This window comes from Blennius ocellaris (genome assembly GCF_963422515.1).
Source record: "Blennius ocellaris genome assembly, chromosome: 18".
Classification (NCBI taxonomy): domain Eukaryota; kingdom Metazoa; phylum Chordata; class Actinopteri; order Blenniiformes; family Blenniidae; genus Blennius; species Blennius ocellaris.
This window is the reverse complement of record NC_137667.1, coordinates 13,260,675-13,279,698: the sequence shown is the minus strand read 5'-3', so window position 1 is coordinate 13,279,698 and position 19,024 is coordinate 13,260,675. Positions and strand designations below refer to the sequence as shown.

Genomic DNA, 19,024 nt, shown 5'->3' with positions numbered 1-19,024 from the left:
CTCAGAATGCCGAGTCTTTTCGTTGATTTCCCATATATGCAGGTATAAAAACCTCCCAAAGGAGCAAAGAGACACTGTGATGAGCAGCAATATTTAGTGATCCCAAAACATTTTATTACTTGCTTCATTGTTGAGACACTGTTACAGGAATATACAATAATAATAGTCTGTACAACACACAAAGAGGGTTGCTAGGAGTGGTGCTGGTTGGCATAAAAACAAAATTTGCAGTTCAAATGAAATGGAAGAATAGAAAACTCATAAACTACAAGTCACAACACGAAAATGTTGCCTCTTATCAATCGACCTGTTACTTGTTTTTTTTAGCAATCTGTTGAATGAAACTATTAAGAAAAGCATATTTTCCCAAAGTTGAACAGCTGTTGGACGATGAAGAAATGTTCCTAAATTCCTTTTTTTTTTTGGTTTGTTTTTAAAGCATCATGTTTACTTGACAAACAATTACCCATACAGACTCACTCTTCTCCTCATCACTGCCACAACAGTGGAGAAATCTGAGAGACAGTTGGAGGCAGATGGAGGGTGCGTGAGACAAACCTCGAGGCTCCTCGCAGCGAAAAGCAGGAATGCACTCTGATCTGGAAAGATGACTGCGCCAACACATGATTTATTAGTGTGACAAAAAATGCAGAACTGTGAAGAAGCACTGCTGTGACGCACTATGAACTGAGCTTCACGTAGCCGCTGACACCTGAATAAACACAACTAATGTTACGTCGCCTTTTAAATACCAGTATCGTTTGTTTTAGCTTTGCACGTTTTGTGTTTAGAAATACATTTATTTATTTATCTATTCTCTTGTTTGTTTGTTTTTTTCTCTCTTGGGTGTTGGTCTTTGGTCAAAATGGCTACTTGTGTTGACATGATAATAAAGGGCTCCACTCTGAGGAATGTATAATTTATCCATCATACATACAGTATGTTTACACTACGAAGAGGGAGCTGAACACACGTCCCACGCAAAATCTCAAAATGGCCTCAAAGTTAAATACACCTACACAAAAGAGTCACATAATTATCAGCACGATGCAAAAGTAGTACACTAAATGAATACAAATACACTTAAAACGCAATATAACATCAAGAGAACGAAAAACTACCCCAAATAGTAAGAACATACCAATATGCAAAATTACAGTTAAGAGACTGACAATAACAAAGACTTGCAATGACTGTGAAGGAACGGGGAAATCCTTCACCGTGGCGTGAAAGGTTACAGAGATACATGACGTAAAAAATAGACTAAGACAAAGACACAAACAGACAGAACATTACCACAAAAACAAAGAAAAAGTTTCAAAAACCACCACGACAAACGCAATTTAACAACACACTTGTAATTGGCACGGTCACGTATATACGGGGACAGAAACTCACCACAGTGGAGACATAAAACTAACCCAGAGACAAAGAAATGAGGTTCTACATCTTTGAGGTGGGTGGGGGAACTTTCACACGGTGCCCAGAGGCCTGTTCTTTTGTAATCCACCCAGAGTTAATGCAGTCATGAAATCCCACATTATCACACAAGTGAATCACATTCTCTGACTGATCTATTGCAGGTTTGTACAAGAATATTAGCTGGACGGCCCTTTACTTTCATACATCATATCCTTCCTGTGGGTGTTTGCCAGAGGAAAGACCAGCGATCTGTGTTTTCCTCCAAGAGTTAACCTTTTTGACTTTAGTGATCTTTTTCCACCCTTTTATGGACACATTTCAGTAAGTATTTTATCTTCTGGTCTCTCATTTAGTGCCACGACACGGTAACGTGTTTTCAAACTTTGGCTCAGCTGAATTTTCCTTGCAGGATGTCTTTAAATGTGTTCCTTTACCCCCCCTTTTTTTGCTCGACTTCTTTGTGTGTCTCACTCTTCCTTCACATCTTTCTTCCTGAGTTTGGGTCAAGTCTGTACTTGGCAGTGGAAAGCAGGGCATACTCTGCATTCCAAAAGGAGTGTCTGAGTCAAACTACTCTGACAGGCGGAGGAAGGACCGAGTCTCTCTGCTCAGCACAGAAAACACACGCACAAAGGAGCTCCAGAGAGGATACAGAGTAATGGCGTGCGCACGCAGAGTTTGCATAGTCACTGAAAAACTTCAGCGGATAAGCGATATTGCAGTTCACAGGGCAGAGGATGTGGGGGAAACGCCCGTAACAAGCACAGAAGTACTTATATATGACATCACTTTGCCTGACTCACAGCTGGGATAGTCACCGCACCAAATGCCAGCTTGCCATGAACAACTGAAACACACCCCGGCTGATGGAACTCCGTGTGAAACTGTCCGCCATGTTGGATCGCAACATACATTAGGTAATGACAAGCGAATTGAGTCCTGAGCCAGAATGTCCGCGCTACTCACACAGTAACATTTGCCCTTTCTGTCAGTCTGAACCACGCCCCCTTTACCTCTCAGTCTTCTCTGCGGTAGCCAATCATATTCCGCTGCCGACTGGAGCGAAAGCGGCACGGACCAATCAGCGGCGGGGGGAGGCGTGCCTATGAGGCCTAGGGTGTCGCCGCTGTGGATCCCATTCGAAGGCGACGGCGGTCGTCTCTATTTCGGTTCTAATCTCCCCAGCTAAAAAAGCCAAATTACTCCAAGTCGGACAGTGAATTTGACACACTTTCCCGTCGAGATTTTTTTTTATCAGCTTCCTCTCGGTCGAGCTTGCGGCGGAGCTCTTGGGAATGACCGGGTGTGCCGAGAATTTGAATTAGCTCGCCGTTAGTTTGAAGAAAAGAGTGAGTCGGGGTAGCAAGAGAGAGAGAGAGAGCGAGGAGCCATTTTGTCCCGACTGTGTGGGAGAAAAGAAAGAGTGGAAAAGAGGAATCACTCAGGGAGGAGGAGATCCTGAGCTTTTTTTTTTTTTTTTTTTTTTTTTTTGCTTTCTGTCCTATGTTGTAGGACCACAGTCGGGCTTGGGGTACATAACTTCTCGGGCGCGTTCTTCTGGAGGTATTTAGCCAAAAGCTAGCTCAGCCAAAGCTAGTCAACAAATCCCGGATTGTTAACTCAACGGCTCGGTTGGTCGGCTTGGCCAAGGAGCTGGCTCTTAGACTTCACAACAGGCGTGCGAGGCTTGCGTCGAGTTTTTTGTATCTTATCCCGGGTGAACACGAGCTGTTTTTTCAATGGCGAAGAAGACGTACGACTTGCTGTTCAAGCTGCTTCTGATCGGAGACTCGGGCGTGGGGAAGACCTGTGTGCTGTTCCGCTTCTCTGACGACGCCTTCAACACAACCTTCATCTCCACCATAGGTAAGACCCCACGGCTTACAGCGGTTTCCTTTCCACCGGAGGTCGTTTGACAGCTGGGGAGACTCGCCGGCGCGTCCCTACAGCTGGGAAATGGTCGGTAGGACATATTTGGTTAGCATTGCTATCGGCGGAGACCCCGAAGTTGGGCTCTGGTTGGTGGCTTCCCATAGTGTGGCTGAGGGGAAAGTTAAGTGGGGAAAGCTGAGCTTCTACAGACTGCTTATTTGTTTTCAGGAAAGAGCTGGATCATAAACAAATGTACCACAATATGTCTTATTTGGATGTTTCCTTAAACCAGAGAACTTAAGGATGTGGTAGAAAATGCATGAAGAGGAGAATTAGGCCCCAGTTAATGTTAAACTCCCTGTTTACAGTGTCAACACCAATCAGTTTTATTTTCATGTGTATTTAACACTGCATGGGGTCAGACTCAAACACGTCTAGACTGAAAACCACTGAGACTGATTACAATGAAACCGTAACAAAGTTGTTGTCGATGAAGCTTTTATTCTACTGCGACTGCAGTACAACAGCTTTTATACATGTAAACAGTCACATATCAATGAATATCTTTCTGCTGGACTGGTTTTAACGAGCTAAAGAAAATGTCACTTCTGAATTGTGAAAACTATATTTTTTCCTTGACAAAACTTGAAATAAACCATTTAACCGACTTCAAAAGAAGAAGAAAAAAACTACCCCAACCCAAGTTCACATTCAAAATAAACTTTCTTCAACAAGTCAAGTGTAGTTGTGTCAGAGTTTCCTAAATGGATAAACAACTTCCACTGTGAGATCCTCCCCACGTAGACCTACTTTGACTATGGAACTATGTGATTGTGCGAAAAAGACACTAGGACTCCTTGTGACTTATATGTGTTGGGAGAGAAATCCCCCCCAAAGTTTTTGTTTACATCCCACGCACTTTTTTTTTTTGACGTATTCTTCCATTGTAGCCATAAAGCATCTATTTGGGCGTAGTGCTGCTCAGTACGTCATTTCATACTACATTTCTTTTGGTGAGTTAGTTAAGATCGGTCACAGCAGCAGCCAGGATCATCCCACATTTCTGACGCCATTAGAATTTAGTTCCAGATTGTATTCTGTCCCAAGACCACCACCTTGAACCTATCTGATGTTAGACCACCAATTTAAGAGTCGAGACCAAAGATATCTCCAGGATTCTCTCATATATTTTTTTTTATGAGACACCCACAGATCCTACAGTGTATTACTGGCATAAAAAAACAGCCAAATACAGTTTAATAGAAAATGTAAAAAAAAAAAAAGGGGGGGGGGTGAAGGTTGACACATCCACCACACTTGATAATGCCATTGTCACTCCCACAACTAAATTCAATCATCCAAAATAAATTAATTTTCAAAAGTGGACGCAGTGATGGGAATTTGAACTTATGTACTACTGGAAGAAAAAGTCTTTTGACAACTAATCATTGAAATGTAGTCTTATTACAGTACTTGCCTTTTGACGGTATTTAATTTTGTTAGGGGAATTTGTTTTGGAAACAAATGCAGATGTAATGTGGATATTGGCTGCAATAATGCAAAAATAAAAGGGGGATTTTATACCGTGCTGAAGGAGATTCCAGGATATAAATTGTACTGAAGTGTAAATCAAATGATCTTGGGGGGGAAAAAGTACCAAAAAAGTACTTAACGACAATGATATGGGCAATTGTGATCAGTTATTTCTAACTGTTGATAACTATTTGGGATTAAAATACACAAGTTAATCGCCTCTTTCTTGTGCATTTCGACAGACGTGTTTAAGACGGCAGTTTTAACTGATGTCATTAAACCAACTTTCCCCTTAACTTTCCACTTAACCGAGGACGTCGAATCGGAGTCTAACTTCATGCTCGTCTGTCAGCGTGCAGGCTCTCCGGCCTGCTGTTAGCATCTGCAGCTTTGTGCGCTTCTCTCCAAACCGCCCCGTGACTTCTCTTTTATATGGACAACACGTTGATATTGATACTCTTTCTTCACTTGGTTCCAATTTGGCAGGAGTGGGAAGTAAAACCGGTTTCGGTGTCGAAGAAATAGCTGTCATGACAGTGGAGTCAGGAGCTAATGAGCTAAGTGGGGTAGTAGCACTTTAGGGCCTCGCTGCTCTTACACAGTAAAGGACCAGAGTCTACAGGCCTGTACGTTTCTTCCTGTCATTAAAGCTTTTTTTTTTTTTTTGCTAAAAAGTATCTCATTTTTGCTTAATCTGGAAGCCTTTTTTCAAAAGAAACCAGAACTACAAGGTTAATGCTAACATATAGTAGGTTATTTGAAGTAATACATTTCCATTGACTGTCGGCCCTGTTGTGCAATAATCGTATGCATTTGAACAGCAACATATTTATGTTGCCGGTGAAGGTGAATTTGTTGAAACTGACAACTTTCTGGTTGTTTATAGTTACTAAATGTGTGTGGTTAGAGTAGTATACATATAGTTTACGCGTTGCAATAGTACAGGTTGTACTCTGATATAACAATCAACTGAGAAATACATGTGAAGAACACTGATCTGAATTCTAGTACTGGTATGTAACTGCATTTAAGGAACATATACTAACAATTCATCGGGCTGGCTGCTTTTTGTTTTTTTGTTTTCCCTCTTCGTTCTTTTATACAAATATCCAAACACCACGCTCACATGAGTCAAGTGTCAAACTATGTCAAATGCCTGCGAAGCCCAAGTGAAGGATCCATTTACTCCTGTTGCTTAAGATCGCTGCTGAGTAATAATGAAACATTAGACTGTGCTTAGCTGAACCGCATGAAGGTAACTGTTTGCTATGTGCCTGGCATCACATCCCTTATTCCTGGACTAAGGTTTTATTTCAGGCCAGGCTTTTTCTTAACCCATTCGCTGTCAAATTGTCCAGACTGAATATCCATGAACCCCTAGCCAGAGTGGAAGCAGCATTAGTGTCGACTAAAGTGTTTGACATCTGGACAAGAGCTGTTGTCAAACTTCCTGTCACTCGTCTATTTTAATGAGCCTTTTCTCTGCTTAGTTCTGCAATAATGTTTATATGCAGTCCTGCGTCCGTGCTGAAGCGCTCCTGTATTTTGAGTCCCATTTAAACGTGCCAGTACGTTTTGCTTCGGGTTAATGACAGCCGTATCAGAACTCTGCCAATTCCCGGGGAAACCTGGGTCTGATGCAGGAGGACCGGCAGTCCAGACGAACAGGTTCTCCAGCAAACAACCGATGGTGACCTTTGCTTCTGTGTCGCAAGTCAGCGCAGGAATGACTCTGCTGCAAAAGTGTTGGTTAAAAAAATTAAACATGTCTGCCCAGGACAGTTTGATTTGAAAGGAAAAGTGTTCTTCAGAGTGACAGGAGAGCTGCAACTGATAATCATGTTTCCTTTTTGACTGTTATTTTATTCAAAGAGTGATAGCTTGGTCTTTAGTATTCCACTGTCCACATTCAAAACATAATCGGTTTATTATGAAGGATAAAAAGATTTACATTTTGAAGTTTCTCCGCAAGTTTTTCAGCTGAAGTTATTGGTTCTTTTTAGTTGACTATGAAAATTGATGAAAGTCTTTGTACAGTCATTCTTGTTTGTTCAGCTTTGGTCAGGATTTATTTCTAGCACGGTTTTTTCCTAAAAAAAAAATTTTTGCGGTGAGATCTGCGGTTCTCAGTCAACTTGAGGCAGAAGAGACTTTCCTCTGGTCGGGTTTGTTTGCTCCCAAGTTTGTGTTACTGACCTTTCCGCTTTCAAACTTCACTGTCGTCATGCGAGCGACACGCTGCTGCCCGCTCTCATCTTCACATCTGTATTCATAACAAGGTATTATGTACGGCGCACAGGAGTACAACAACAACAATATGTTGACCGCAATGATTCTTTTACGTCATCGAGAATTGGAGTGACAGTTGATAAGTTGATATGCTATTAGTTGTTTTGACGTTGCCAAAGTCTGATACAGAGAGTCTCATAGGAAGCAATAATTCACTGCTTTAGTCGTTTCTAAAATATGCAGTGCCTTGTGGGAATTTGTGCTTTAGTCGGTGATATTTTATTGTCTGAATATTACTTGATCATTCAATTCAATAGGTTAATAAAACTGAATAGAAAACAGTTAAATTTATAGAAATAAACTTTATTTTACTATATTGAGGTTGGAAAGCTGGACGAGACGAGATCATCCCAGAAAGATGCGACTCATCACAACGTTATAGAAAAAGTGAACATGAGTGAAAGGAAGTTTCACTGTTGGCAATTTTTTTTTTTTTTTTTTTTTGCAGACTCCTCAATCACAGCCTGCATCTGACAGCACAAAGGTTTTCTTTTCCTTCGTTTGTCCTTGCGTGAGGGACGATAGTAGATTAATATGCTGATTTAATGGTGCAGGATGTTAGGTAAGTCTTGAAAACAAATGACATAGCCTTTTCTAGGGCAGCTCTCGTAACAATAATCACCGTCACATACCACCAGATGACATAAGAACGTTTTAACTCGCGTACATTTACACAGCAACCGGGTTGAAGTGCAGCGTGTGTCTGTGTGCTTTTTCCTGACACAGTACTCATACCTTTGGAGACACAGATGCACAGCTGCTTCTCAAAATACCCCCACTGGAAACCCCCCTTTCTCTCTCTCTCTCTCTCTCATCCGTCACTCATCCTCGTTTCCAGTCCTCCAAGTGTCCCTCTCTCGCTCCTTCCCGTTTCCATAGCACAGGTTATGCATATCAGCACTGCTGTGTTTGTGTAGGTTTGTACATCTAAAATAAATCCTGAATAATGAGTGAAAGCCAGTGACGAGTTCCAGAGGAATCCATACCAGGAGAAATGGTTCCTTTGGGATTAAGAAGGGAGCTGGCTCATGAACCACATACTCCCCCAGTCAAGATGTTTTGCTTCACTATTGCTCTGTTTTAGTGTCTCTCCTTCTTTTCTTTTTTTTTTGTCCTACTGAAATATGCCTTTTTTTTTCCCAGCGGTTTGCTGAATGTCATGAAAATATGTGTATTGTGCAATCGCAGGGCGGCTCTCTACTGCACTTCATAAGAACGAAAACTTGATTTGCTTAGTGTTTTCTTAAGAAACACATTGTACAGTCAGATTTTGAGAACTTAACTCTCCTAACCCGCAGCGTGGAAGGCTTTTCATTTTTCTTTCTTGTGTCTTTTTCTTCGTGTTCCTTTCCCTCTCGTTGGGGTGTGCATCATGTTTAGTGACTCACAATTTGGCACGCAGTTCCTTCATTATCCCGTGGCCCTGCCCCACCTAAAGTACAGCTGTTTCTTGGGACTTTTCATCCAACCACAGTTTCTGACTCGGGCAGAACTGACAGTTCAGCTTTTTCGCTGGAAAGCACCGCCCGTGGCCGAATGTGAAACTGTGATGGGTCGCACTTCTGTTGTCCTTCTCCTGAGACGACGGTGTTTCCAGGGCCCCTTTCTCTTGTTGGCACTGGTCACTTCTTCAGAGCTTGTTGGGTTCGTGTTTACCTTCAAGTGAACTGAGAAAGTTTCACTCAATCATGACTTCCTTTCTGGTTTTCTACAAAAATCTAATCACGAGTCTAAATTCAGCACGAAAGCTGCAGCATGTAGGTAAACGCAGAGTGTTTTAGCCTTGATGTGCAACAAAAGTACTTTCATACTTAAATATACTGGTTTAATCACATGAGGTTTTTAAATATTGTAATAACATTCTCAATGTTAAACACAATTTTAGTTCAGGTTGGTTGGCAGCCTGATCCGATATCGTCAGGCTGCTACACCTGGTGACACGGCGGCGAAACGTATCAACGAGGTCTGCAACCTTTATGACGACTTCACACCAAATCACATTTACCTGGAGCCGCAAAACACAGCTTTCAGTTTCATATATATATACAAGGGTTTTAAATCTTATGTTGCATTTGTGGTGTTTCAATTACAATTTCGGTTGGTAATCATTTCATTATATTTTCAGCTGTTTTTGTGTCTTGGTTTTTATCCTTTCACAGAATTAGTCAGACAATTTTAATAGAATAGAAATGAAAGGATGTATTTATCTCCAAAGGACATTCCTTTAACCAACCACACAGAATAAATGGAAAGAAAGTTGAATATCAAATAAGGCAGGATAAAAATTTATTACATTTTAAATGTGTACAAGGTTAACCAAGGTTAAAAAAAAAGACATTTTGATAATGACTGGTGTGTAAATAAAATGGCTGAAATGTTTGTTTAGGTATGATTTAGTAAAAATCTTCAGGCAGCCTCTACAAGAGGACCTCTGGACTTGCAGGTTACCCTGATTTCTCCTTTTTACTTCAGTTTGAGACCAGAAGGACATGAGGTTCAGTGTTTAAGTGTTCACAGCTGTCCGACAAGCAGGAAAGTGTTCCTGGAGCGTCCATAAGTGAACGAGTGAGTTGTTGAGTCATGGACGGGCGCCGACTGCACTGATAAAAACATTCCATCTTTTGCAGGCTGCTCTGCATAAGATGTAACGTTTTTATCAATGCAGAGTTTTCGATGCCATAAACCAAGTCCAGGCTTCTCGGTTGCTGAATAAACTGAAGTTCTAATTGTATCGCGGAAAGGAAGATGAATTCTATCATATATCAGATCGGGAATCGGAGCACCCTGTAATAGTGCTGCATCAAGTTGTGAACTATATATTTACTTGAACAAAATATTTCATGGGTTTAAAAGAACGTGGACAGAAAATCTGTATAACCAGATAGTTTATAAAATGATTAAAACCATCACAGCTACATTTATAAAATGCCATGGTTGTCTCTGGTTATATATTTATTGTATCAATTTCTAAGTTGTGAGCAATTAAAACGCAGAACAAATGTGTGTTGTGCACATGTAAACACAAACAACTCAAGTTTAAGTTGAAAATCCTTTGTCTGGTAAACTGTAGTATTTTATTTTAATCTTAAATCTCCCACACTTCTCGGTGTCCACATACGTTACTTGATCATTACTGAGGTTTCCAGTGTCAATTTGACATCGTTCTGCTCGGAGAAAATCCAATTTTCCCTGGATGAACGAACTCAATATGCTTTGTGTTAAAGATTCACACTCGTACTTTTCAAATTCAGCGGTCCGTCCCCCTCGTTGCATCATCAGTCCACTTTGTCCAACTAAATAGGAAAGGTCTCTGTACAAACTGTCACCGTCCACAACCACACCTTAACATCTTGTTTCAGACCAGCCGCGTGTTTTACAGTAATGAGGTTACTGCAGTGCAGATAGAACCCTCCTCTCACCTCTCGTCACTGTGGAACCTGGTTCATTTGTGTGTCGGCAGTCGAGGCCTGAGCATGACGCTGCAGAATCAGGAAGAGATACCGTCTCTGATGCTCACGCTGCTCACTCACGCTTCATTTCCGTCTCCCAAATTGTCTTTCTTTAGCAAATTCTGACTCGATTGATCCTTTTCTAAGTTGTAATTTCTCTGTGTAAATTTCATTATAGCTCTTCATGGTTTTCCACGTTGATTAAGTCCAACAAGTGACCACACTGTTTACTCTGGATTGTTCACCATGCTGATGTTTCTTTCTTTCCTTCTGCTTTTTTTTTTTTATTACAGGAATAGACTTCAAGATCAAAACTGTTGAATTACAAGGAAAGAAGATCAAACTACAGATCTGGTGAGTTCCACAAAGCAACTTCACTGAGAAGCAGCTCAGAAATACTGACTCAGCTTCTTAACTGAAGTAACGGGGAAGAGGAAGTGACTGGGGGGGTTCCACTGGATTCCCACTGACTTCATCCTTCACCCTCAGTGCTGCACAAATCACAATCAGTAACCATTTCTCTTTCACACATTTATTTTGTGTGTGTTTACTTGCTCCCGGGGGTGTTATTATGGGCTGCTCTGGATGTTTCACTGGTGGTGGTGCATGTTAGACGAGCATGTAGTTCATAAGGCTCCAGTTCAGTCAGTGATTGCTGCACACATCGACACGCCCACTGGAAGTTTTCATACATATTTGAAGGATGTTTTTTTTTTTTTTTTGGTCTTTCTATAAATGGGAAGTTCAGCTAAATATAACTATTGTGTGGAGCCGAGTCATCCGGCGCATGTCGAAAACCTGATTTTCTCCTACCTTTGGCTTAGCCCCGCCCCCCCAACACAAACGAACCAATAGCTTTCCACTGCCAAATGCCCGGACACGCTAAACATTTTGACGTTATTTAAGATGCAGAAATGGTCAAACGATGTGCATGGAGCACATGCAGCAGCAACACGCGGCATCCTGAAAGCATGAATGAGGTTTACGTCATCACTTCTCTAAAACCCAAACAAAACATGGGCAAATGTGTCCTGCGGATGAAGCTGAGTAACAAACTACACAGACTCAATGCCACAACTATAAACAACAATGTCTTGTGTAATCTTAGCAATCCCGTCGCATGATATCGATCGCACAACGCGAGCCGCACTGAGCTTTCCCGAGCTAGCCACCTAGCTAACCTGATGAACGCTGACGTTAGCCGCTGAAGTCAAGGTCGCCAAATCAGCCAGGTGGCGATATAAACATGTGGTTTGCAACGACAGCTTGGCCGAGTTAGCGACAGTAACTAAGGTGGGCGGGGCTTAGCCAAAGGTCAATTCTGGGTCAGGATGGTGGCTTTGTCATTGTCTCATCTTTTATATTGTGTTCTTCTTTTTCCATGTTTCATAAATGAACCATGCTGGGATGTGTTATTCCTTCAATTCCAAAGTATATCCTGGATATCTCTTGTTCCCTTGGTTCTGCATTTGGCTTTCGTCTTGAGTGTGAAGTCGACCCGGGTTGAAATCCCAGAAGGGAATCGCATCCAGCTCTCAGTTGCACACAGTGACTTCCAATCACTTCTTTCCAAGCCAGCAGTTTTCAGGGCTGCGAATTTCCACCAAGCACTCGCTGCAAACACCATTTCTTGTGCGTGGTATCGCAGAGAAACATCTGGTCGACAAACCTCCCTCAAGCACAGAGGTATGCGAGGACAGGAAATGGTCAACTGTCTGCTGCAGGGCTATCATCGTCGTCCACAGCAGCCGGGACTGACGGCCAAACTGCCTCATCTGGCAGGACTCGGAACACTAAATGGGCTTGATTTGTATAAAAGCCAGCGACCGAGATGTACTTTCATAACTCGAATGAAGAAAGCTTTGGCTACGACTCATCGCAGCATCTTATGACTTGGAAGTTTCACGTCGTCAGTTGTGTTTCAGATGGACAAAACAGTAATCAGCAGGAAGACATTTCTATGTCAACACGTCTCCCTCCTCTTCCATTCAATACTAATCTTTCAGTATTATCTAGTCCACAGAGACACCTGTGCTACCACTCCCACTCTTATGTCAGAAAGGGCTCACACTAGGAGAAGAAAGCTTTGGGCTGTTTGTTTGACGAGATCATTTAAATACAGTGCGGCCCCGCTTCACGTCTGGGAAATTGTCACAGGAGATTTGACTGTTTGTAGTCAAACAATTAGAAAGATGACTTGTTAACTGTGACAAGCTGCACTCTGAGCTCCAGATTTCAGGTCTAAGGCCGCGTCTCTGCATTTTCTCAGTTCCTGGGGGGAAAAGTTGTCCAACAGAAACACAAGCAGACAGATTTGAGTCAGAGAAAAATCCAGAAATTTTAATATTTAACTTCCTTTTCTGTGTGTTTGACACAAAACTTTGCCCCACGTGGATATAAAGATCTGTGTTGGCGCCTTCTAGAACTCGGATCTTTGTCTCACACACTCTTAAACAAACGATACAAGTGATCTCCCACCTGATCACATTTGATGTTTATCTTCTCTGCAGCTGTTTGACTTGGTTTTCTTTTCCATCTTCCTCCACCGTGACGAGATTAAATCACCTGGTGGCGGGTTCACCAGAACTCGGCTCTTAATTCCGACTTCTTTTTGTTTTCCGCTCTGGAAGTTGCCCTGCAGTTGAATGTGCTACCGGAGCTCCTGGGCAGAGCTCTGTGTGTATCAGCAGTGATGGATGTGAGTTGGCAGGGCTTCCCCCAGATAGGAACATGTCCCAGTCGGGGTGCGTGCTAGTGCCGACGTGTGAGGGACACGGCTCGCCTGCGGTGGAATTGGATGCGTTCGTACGAGGCCCAACTTGACTCCCCTGGCTTCGCCGGCTCCTCCAATCAAGTTCAATTAAATGAATAATCCGAGTAAACGCGGGTCCTCTGAGCAGAAAACAAATCACTGCCGTGAGACCCCGTCTGAACCGTGCTTAATGGGCCGTTGAATGTTTAATCGCCAGCCAGTTGTGATCAAAAATGATTCCGTAAAAAAGTTCTGCACATTTCTGGCAGCACCTTATGATGGACTGTAACAGGTGGAAATCCAATTTGGCTTGCTTGTGCAAAATCGACGGATCATTGACGTCCCCCGTCCACAAAACAAAATATATCCATCTATCACTTCTTTAAAACCTCAACTATTCAGCCGTTTTCACCATTTTGTAACATTTAAAAACAGATTAGTTGTGAAATCGGGGCCTCAAATGGATTTTCAAGAATATTGCTGAAACGAGTTTTCCTCCATCAGACGGTGTTTCTGTTTGTGGCAGGGCGAATGTTTTTCTCCAACTCTACGAAATCCTTCACTTATTTCACAGCCCAGCTGAACTGCCATGAAGTGACGACCTGCGATACTCGTGAAGAATTTTGTTTTGGATGCTTGAGAGCTGGATTTGTATGAGTGGGGGAAAGAAAAAAAAAAAAGCAGCAGTTTGTGAGTAAATCCATGTTGTGTGCAGGGACACAGCAGGCCAGGAACGGTTCCACACCATCACCACCTCCTACTACAGAGGAGCCATGGGCATCATGCTGGTCTACGACATCACCAACGCCAAGAGCTTCGAAAACATCAGCAAATGGCTGCGCAACATCGACGAGGTGAGACGCCAAACATGACAACAACAAAAAAAAAAAAAATCTTTTCATCCTCCCGTTGGGAGAGTCAAGTGTTTGCACGCTTCTCGCATCTTTTGTTTTGTGGCCGGCACAATGGCCCAGTGATAAATGGTGAGCAGGAATGCAGCCAATGTGACTAACAGGCCGGTGCACAGTTCACTCCCGAGTCTGTGACTCAACCCCATCCAGATGAGCCACATGTCCATTTGCATCCGTATCACTGCAGGAGAAGCGGAGGTGACGGTTCTGCTTCACTTCCTGGACGAGCGGACGCTCAGTTCCACGTCCTGCAGACGGAACAGAGACACAGGGCCTTGTTCTTAAAAGCTTTTAGTTGTAATAGTGGAGAAGGATGCGACTCCAGTAGCAGGGTGGGACAGAAAGGTGAACATCAACAGACCCTCTAGTGAGCACATTGTCAATAAAAAGTTCTGCCATCCCGAAACTGCACCACCTTTGTGCATCTGTGGTTAACAATAATAATAATAATAATAATAATCAGCCTCTGAAACACTGAAACTCTGTCTTTGATTCAGAGGCTTTTTTTTCTTCTTTTTCTTTCCCACCCTCACTGTTAAAAGTTCTTTGGGGAAAGTAAACACGACTTTCTTGAAGTCGTCCCTGCTCCTGTTGCGTTTCCCCGGATTCTATCTATGTAGTTCTATTAGCCAATAATCCATTTGTCTGCAACCAGATTAAGGTCAAGGTTTAATGTTATTGAGACCCGGAGGTAGACTTGTTTTACAGGTTTTGTGATCATAACAAATAAAGACGCCTGACGAACCAAACAAGCAGCTAATTGGTGGACAAGTGCTCGATGTTCCTCTAGGTTTAAAACCAAACTGCTCCGGTCCGGTTTACTTCAACCTTGATTTCTCATCTTGCCTGATTTTAAAATCTTCCCTTTGTTCTGTTTTTTTTTTTTCTTACCCCCAGCATGCAAATGAGGACGTGGAGAGAATGCTGCTAGGCAACAAGTGTGACATGGAGGACAAGAGGGTCGTACCGAAGGCCAAGGGGGAGCAGGTGAGTCCAGGAGCACTTCCTGTGGGCCGTTAGATCTGTTTGACACGTTCCAACTCAGAGCTGACGTCGTCTTGAAGCCACCTGCTGATTCCCAGAAGAGTGTCGAACTACAGAATAATGATTTAATAGATTTAGGACGAGGCGCTGGAAACAGCCGGTGTTTACAAGTTAGACGTCGTTTATCTCCTGGAATGGAAACGCCTCTTTGCATTGAACACACGCTCTGATTATACTTGGTGGAGATATCAGCAGAGGAAGAGGAAAATAATGTTGATTTATTTTCCTCCCATCTGTTTGAACAACTGCAGAGCATCTTTATCAGTAAACCGGCTTCTAATGACACATTTTCTGTTGGAATTATTATTATTACGCCTTTTAAATTGATATTGAAGTCGATTCAAAGTAGACGTATTTGTTTTTGATTTGTTTTCAGTCGGTGTGTGTCTTTACATGCTTGTTTTAAATACATTGGAAATATTTCCAAATCTATTTAAAGTGATGCAACCTCCAGTGAATCATCGATGATTGTTGTTGTTCTTATCAACCCTGATGAGAATATGTCCTTTTGTTTCATGACATGAATTCACCCACAAAGAAATCATGTACACACATTTCTCTACTCGTCTGTTGGACTGCTGGAAAACTGCTCTTTTATTATCTTACAACGTCGTCACGTCAGCAGTTTATTCAGATGTTTGTCTCACTCACAGATTTAATCGGACACAAAAAAACATCAACAGATTGAGCAAAATCAGATCCGCTAACAGACACACACACGTGTGTGTGTCTGTATGTGTATGTGTGTGTGTGTGTATGAGTGATACCTGATCTCCGGATCAGCAGCTTTATTTTTGGGCTCCTTCAAATCGCGTCCTGACCCGCTGCCATTCCCTGTGTGCAGATTGCGAGGGAGCACGGCATTAGGTTTTTTGAGACGAGCGCCAAGGCCAATATCAACATCGAGAAGGCTTTTCTCACGTTAGCAGAAGACATCCTCAGAAAGGTGAGCGGCGACTCCTCCTCCTCCTCCTCCTCCTCTCAGGATTCCAGCTGCTGGACCTAAGGAGTCGCAAGAGAATCCTGAGATGCAAATGAAGCGCTTGGCCGATCGGATCATTTGAGAACGGCCTTAAAAATCCACACAAATGCGAAGAGTTGATTCTAATTGTCGGTCAATAAATTGAAAAGGGTTAGAAATCCATTTGTCAGCAAGCAGAGTGTGTTTCCTGTGTGTGTGTCTGATGAGTTTGGTGTGTTTTGTGTCACAGACGCCCGTAAAAGAGCCCAACAGTGAAAACGTGGACATCAGCAGCGGAGGCGGAGTCACAGGCTGGAAGAGCAAGTGCTGCAGTTGAACACCTCCTGTTTCACTCACTAACGCACACAATGTCTCACACACAGACACACACACACACACACACACACACGCACACAGAGAAACACACACATACACGTACACAAACACTCACTCACCCTCTCTAACTGCTAACTCTCTCGCCCTCTAACCTGTCTCATGAGTTTTCTTGCACACTGACACTCTCTGTCTGTCTCTTATCAGAATAAAACAATAAACCACCTCACTTGTTTAAACCCTCCCCCCTTTCCTCCCCCTCCTCCTCCTCCTCCTCCTCTTCCTCACCATATTTCCTCCACTCTGCATTTGATGATTGTTTATTTCTGATAAAAAGAGAAATCGAGTCACGTTTCTTGTCATTTGTTTTAAAGGTTGTATTAAAAAAAAAAAAAGGAATGAAATGAGGAAAAAAAAGTGTTGAAAGACCAGCTCATCTTTTTTATTATTTCCTTTTTTGCCTGAGCACGCCTGGTTGGACACCCTCACCCTCCTCCTCTTCTTCCTCCTCCTCCTCCTCCTCCCTGATCCCCACCCACCCACCACACTCACTTCAGTCAGAGGAATTCAAAATGTAAAAAAAAATCAAAGGAAAAAAAAAAAATCAAAGAGAAATGTAGGATTAACATTTTGTACACTTAGTGAGGTTTCTGTTGTCTAACCGTATTTGGTCCTTTACAATTTGTTACCAAGTGACAGAGGCGTGGCGAGCCCCTTTTGTATGTGTGTGTGTGGGGGGGTTTTAATTTTGTCCTGTGCCTTATATGGAAGACAGGGGCGGGGCTGTGTGGTGGGCGGAGCCACATCCACCCAATGAAATCACAATTTAATAATCTGCACGTTCGGGGCTTTGGTCAAGGAGCCGGAGTGCAGCTAAAGAGTTTGAATTTCTCCTCCAGCCAAGAGAACGGCATTATACAGTATGTCCTGTTTATCAATGTTTCATTTTTATCTGTATGATTTATTTTACGTTTATCTTTTGTTTTCGGTTCCCTGTTTTTGTTTTTTTTTTGTTTTTTGTTTCCTGCATGCAGATTTCTTTGGGTTGGAAGCGTTTCTGTAACATTGTGTAACGTTTGCCACTGGGTAACTGTGGGCGGGAGGTACAGAAGTTCTCTTTGGAAATTCAAACAGTTTTGCAGATCCATTAAAAATAAGCTTGTTTAAGTTAAGTTTGTTGTGTAAGTTTGATGTCTCCACTCGTATGTCCGAAGACGGTTTGCACGCTTCCGGTTCGGGGAAGTCGGGACTTGACACCTCACTCATACGTTTTGAAAGTTAAACACACCGAAGGGAGTTAAAAATAAAACAAAATTGCCTATAAATACCCCGATTAAATGTTCCACACATAATTATGCCCGTTGCATCATTGTTACAATGTAAAGAGTATGAAAAATGCTTTCCCAAAACAAAAAGTCTGAAGACGACTGTTTATATTGTCAGAATATAAAATGTATTGTCTCAATGTCTTTACCACAGTTTGATTCTCAAGTTTGCATTATTGGCAGAGAAAAGTAAAAGTTAACTGACACTTGGCTGATCCCATGAAATGAAGAATCTTTTCAACAGTTTATATCTATGAGTTGTCATTTATGTGGTGGGGTTTTAATAAAGATTAGGCTTAACAGTAGCTGGGAAGTATGAAATTGATCGGTCCAGAGAACAAAAAGCTAAAAGTAAAAACGTGGAATTCAGAGTTTGGTTCAGCAGAGTGAGAAGTAAAGTAGTGACGTTAATGAGAAGCTTAAAGAATGTAGAGTGAAAGGGGGCAAAGTTCAATAGATTGATCTGACGGGAATCCTCCTATTTCACCAGTCACAAAAACCCCTCTGCTCTTAGACTTCAAAATAAAGGCTCTAAAATAAAAGTAATTCCACAAGCTCCAAAGGTTCCACTTGAATATTATTTAAAAAGCCATATTTGGTACATTTGTATCTTCAACTTTTATGTCCTTTGTGTTTCATCTTAAGTAGTTTTAGTTGAGCTTAAGTGTAACATAAATGTACCTTTTAAAAGTAATAACATGTTGTACATTTAATATCGGTAAACCTTAAAAAAAGGTTTTGAAAGGATGAAATACAAAAATCTTCTGTTAGTGTGTCCAAATCCTGTTTTTATTAAAAAGACATTTTCAATTGGTCTTAAGGTCAAATGAGAAAAAGACTAAAGTAGTGATGTTTCCATGGAAACCTTCATGGATCCCAGCTTTACTAAATTGATTTGAGTCCAAAATCACGAGATTCTGAGTTGAGGTTTTGAACTTTGTGCAACTATAGAAGTTGCTTTTAAGAGATGTTCAAATTAAACCCATGACCTAATCTGATTAATTACTTGTATCAATATCAACGAGATCAACTCTTAAAAATAGTACCATGTCAGACAGGGCAAGCCGGTGTGGCGCCATCTGGTGGCGGCAGGCAGCAACATGGTTTTAAAATGTTGATTTGGAAAGCAGACA

General features: G+C 42.0%; 1 protein-coding gene across 1 annotated transcript; it reads left to right on the top strand.

The window, feature by feature from the left end:
* The first annotated feature begins 2,537 nt into the window (after positions 1–2,537).
* Positions 2,538–17,738, top strand: rab10 (RAB10, member RAS oncogene family). Its single transcript, XM_080514161.1, has 6 exons — positions 2,538–3,288; positions 10,859–10,919; positions 14,033–14,171; positions 15,126–15,215; positions 16,117–16,218; positions 16,484–17,738. Exons 1-6 carry the CDS (start codon positions 3,162–3,164, stop codon positions 16,568–16,570), a joined length of 606 nt encoding a protein of 201 aa, XP_080370287.1. The 5' UTR covers positions 2,538–3,161; the 3' UTR covers positions 16,571–17,738.
* The last annotated feature ends 1,286 nt before the right edge of the window (positions 17,739–19,024 follow it).

Bases quoted from the DNA above. Each gene is read 5' to 3' on its own strand.
- rab10 (XM_080514161.1), top strand. From the start codon at position 3,162: ATGGCGAAGAAGACGTACGACTTGCTGTTCAAGCTGCTTCTGATCGGA. The intron at 14,172-15,125 runs GTGAGACGCCAA...TCTTACCCCCAG, and splicing joins GGCTGCGCAACATCGACGAG to CATGCAAATGAGGACGTGGA. The intron at 16,219-16,483 runs GTGAGCGGCGAC...TTTGTGTCACAG, and splicing joins CAGAAGACATCCTCAGAAAG to ACGCCCGTAAAAGAGCCCAA.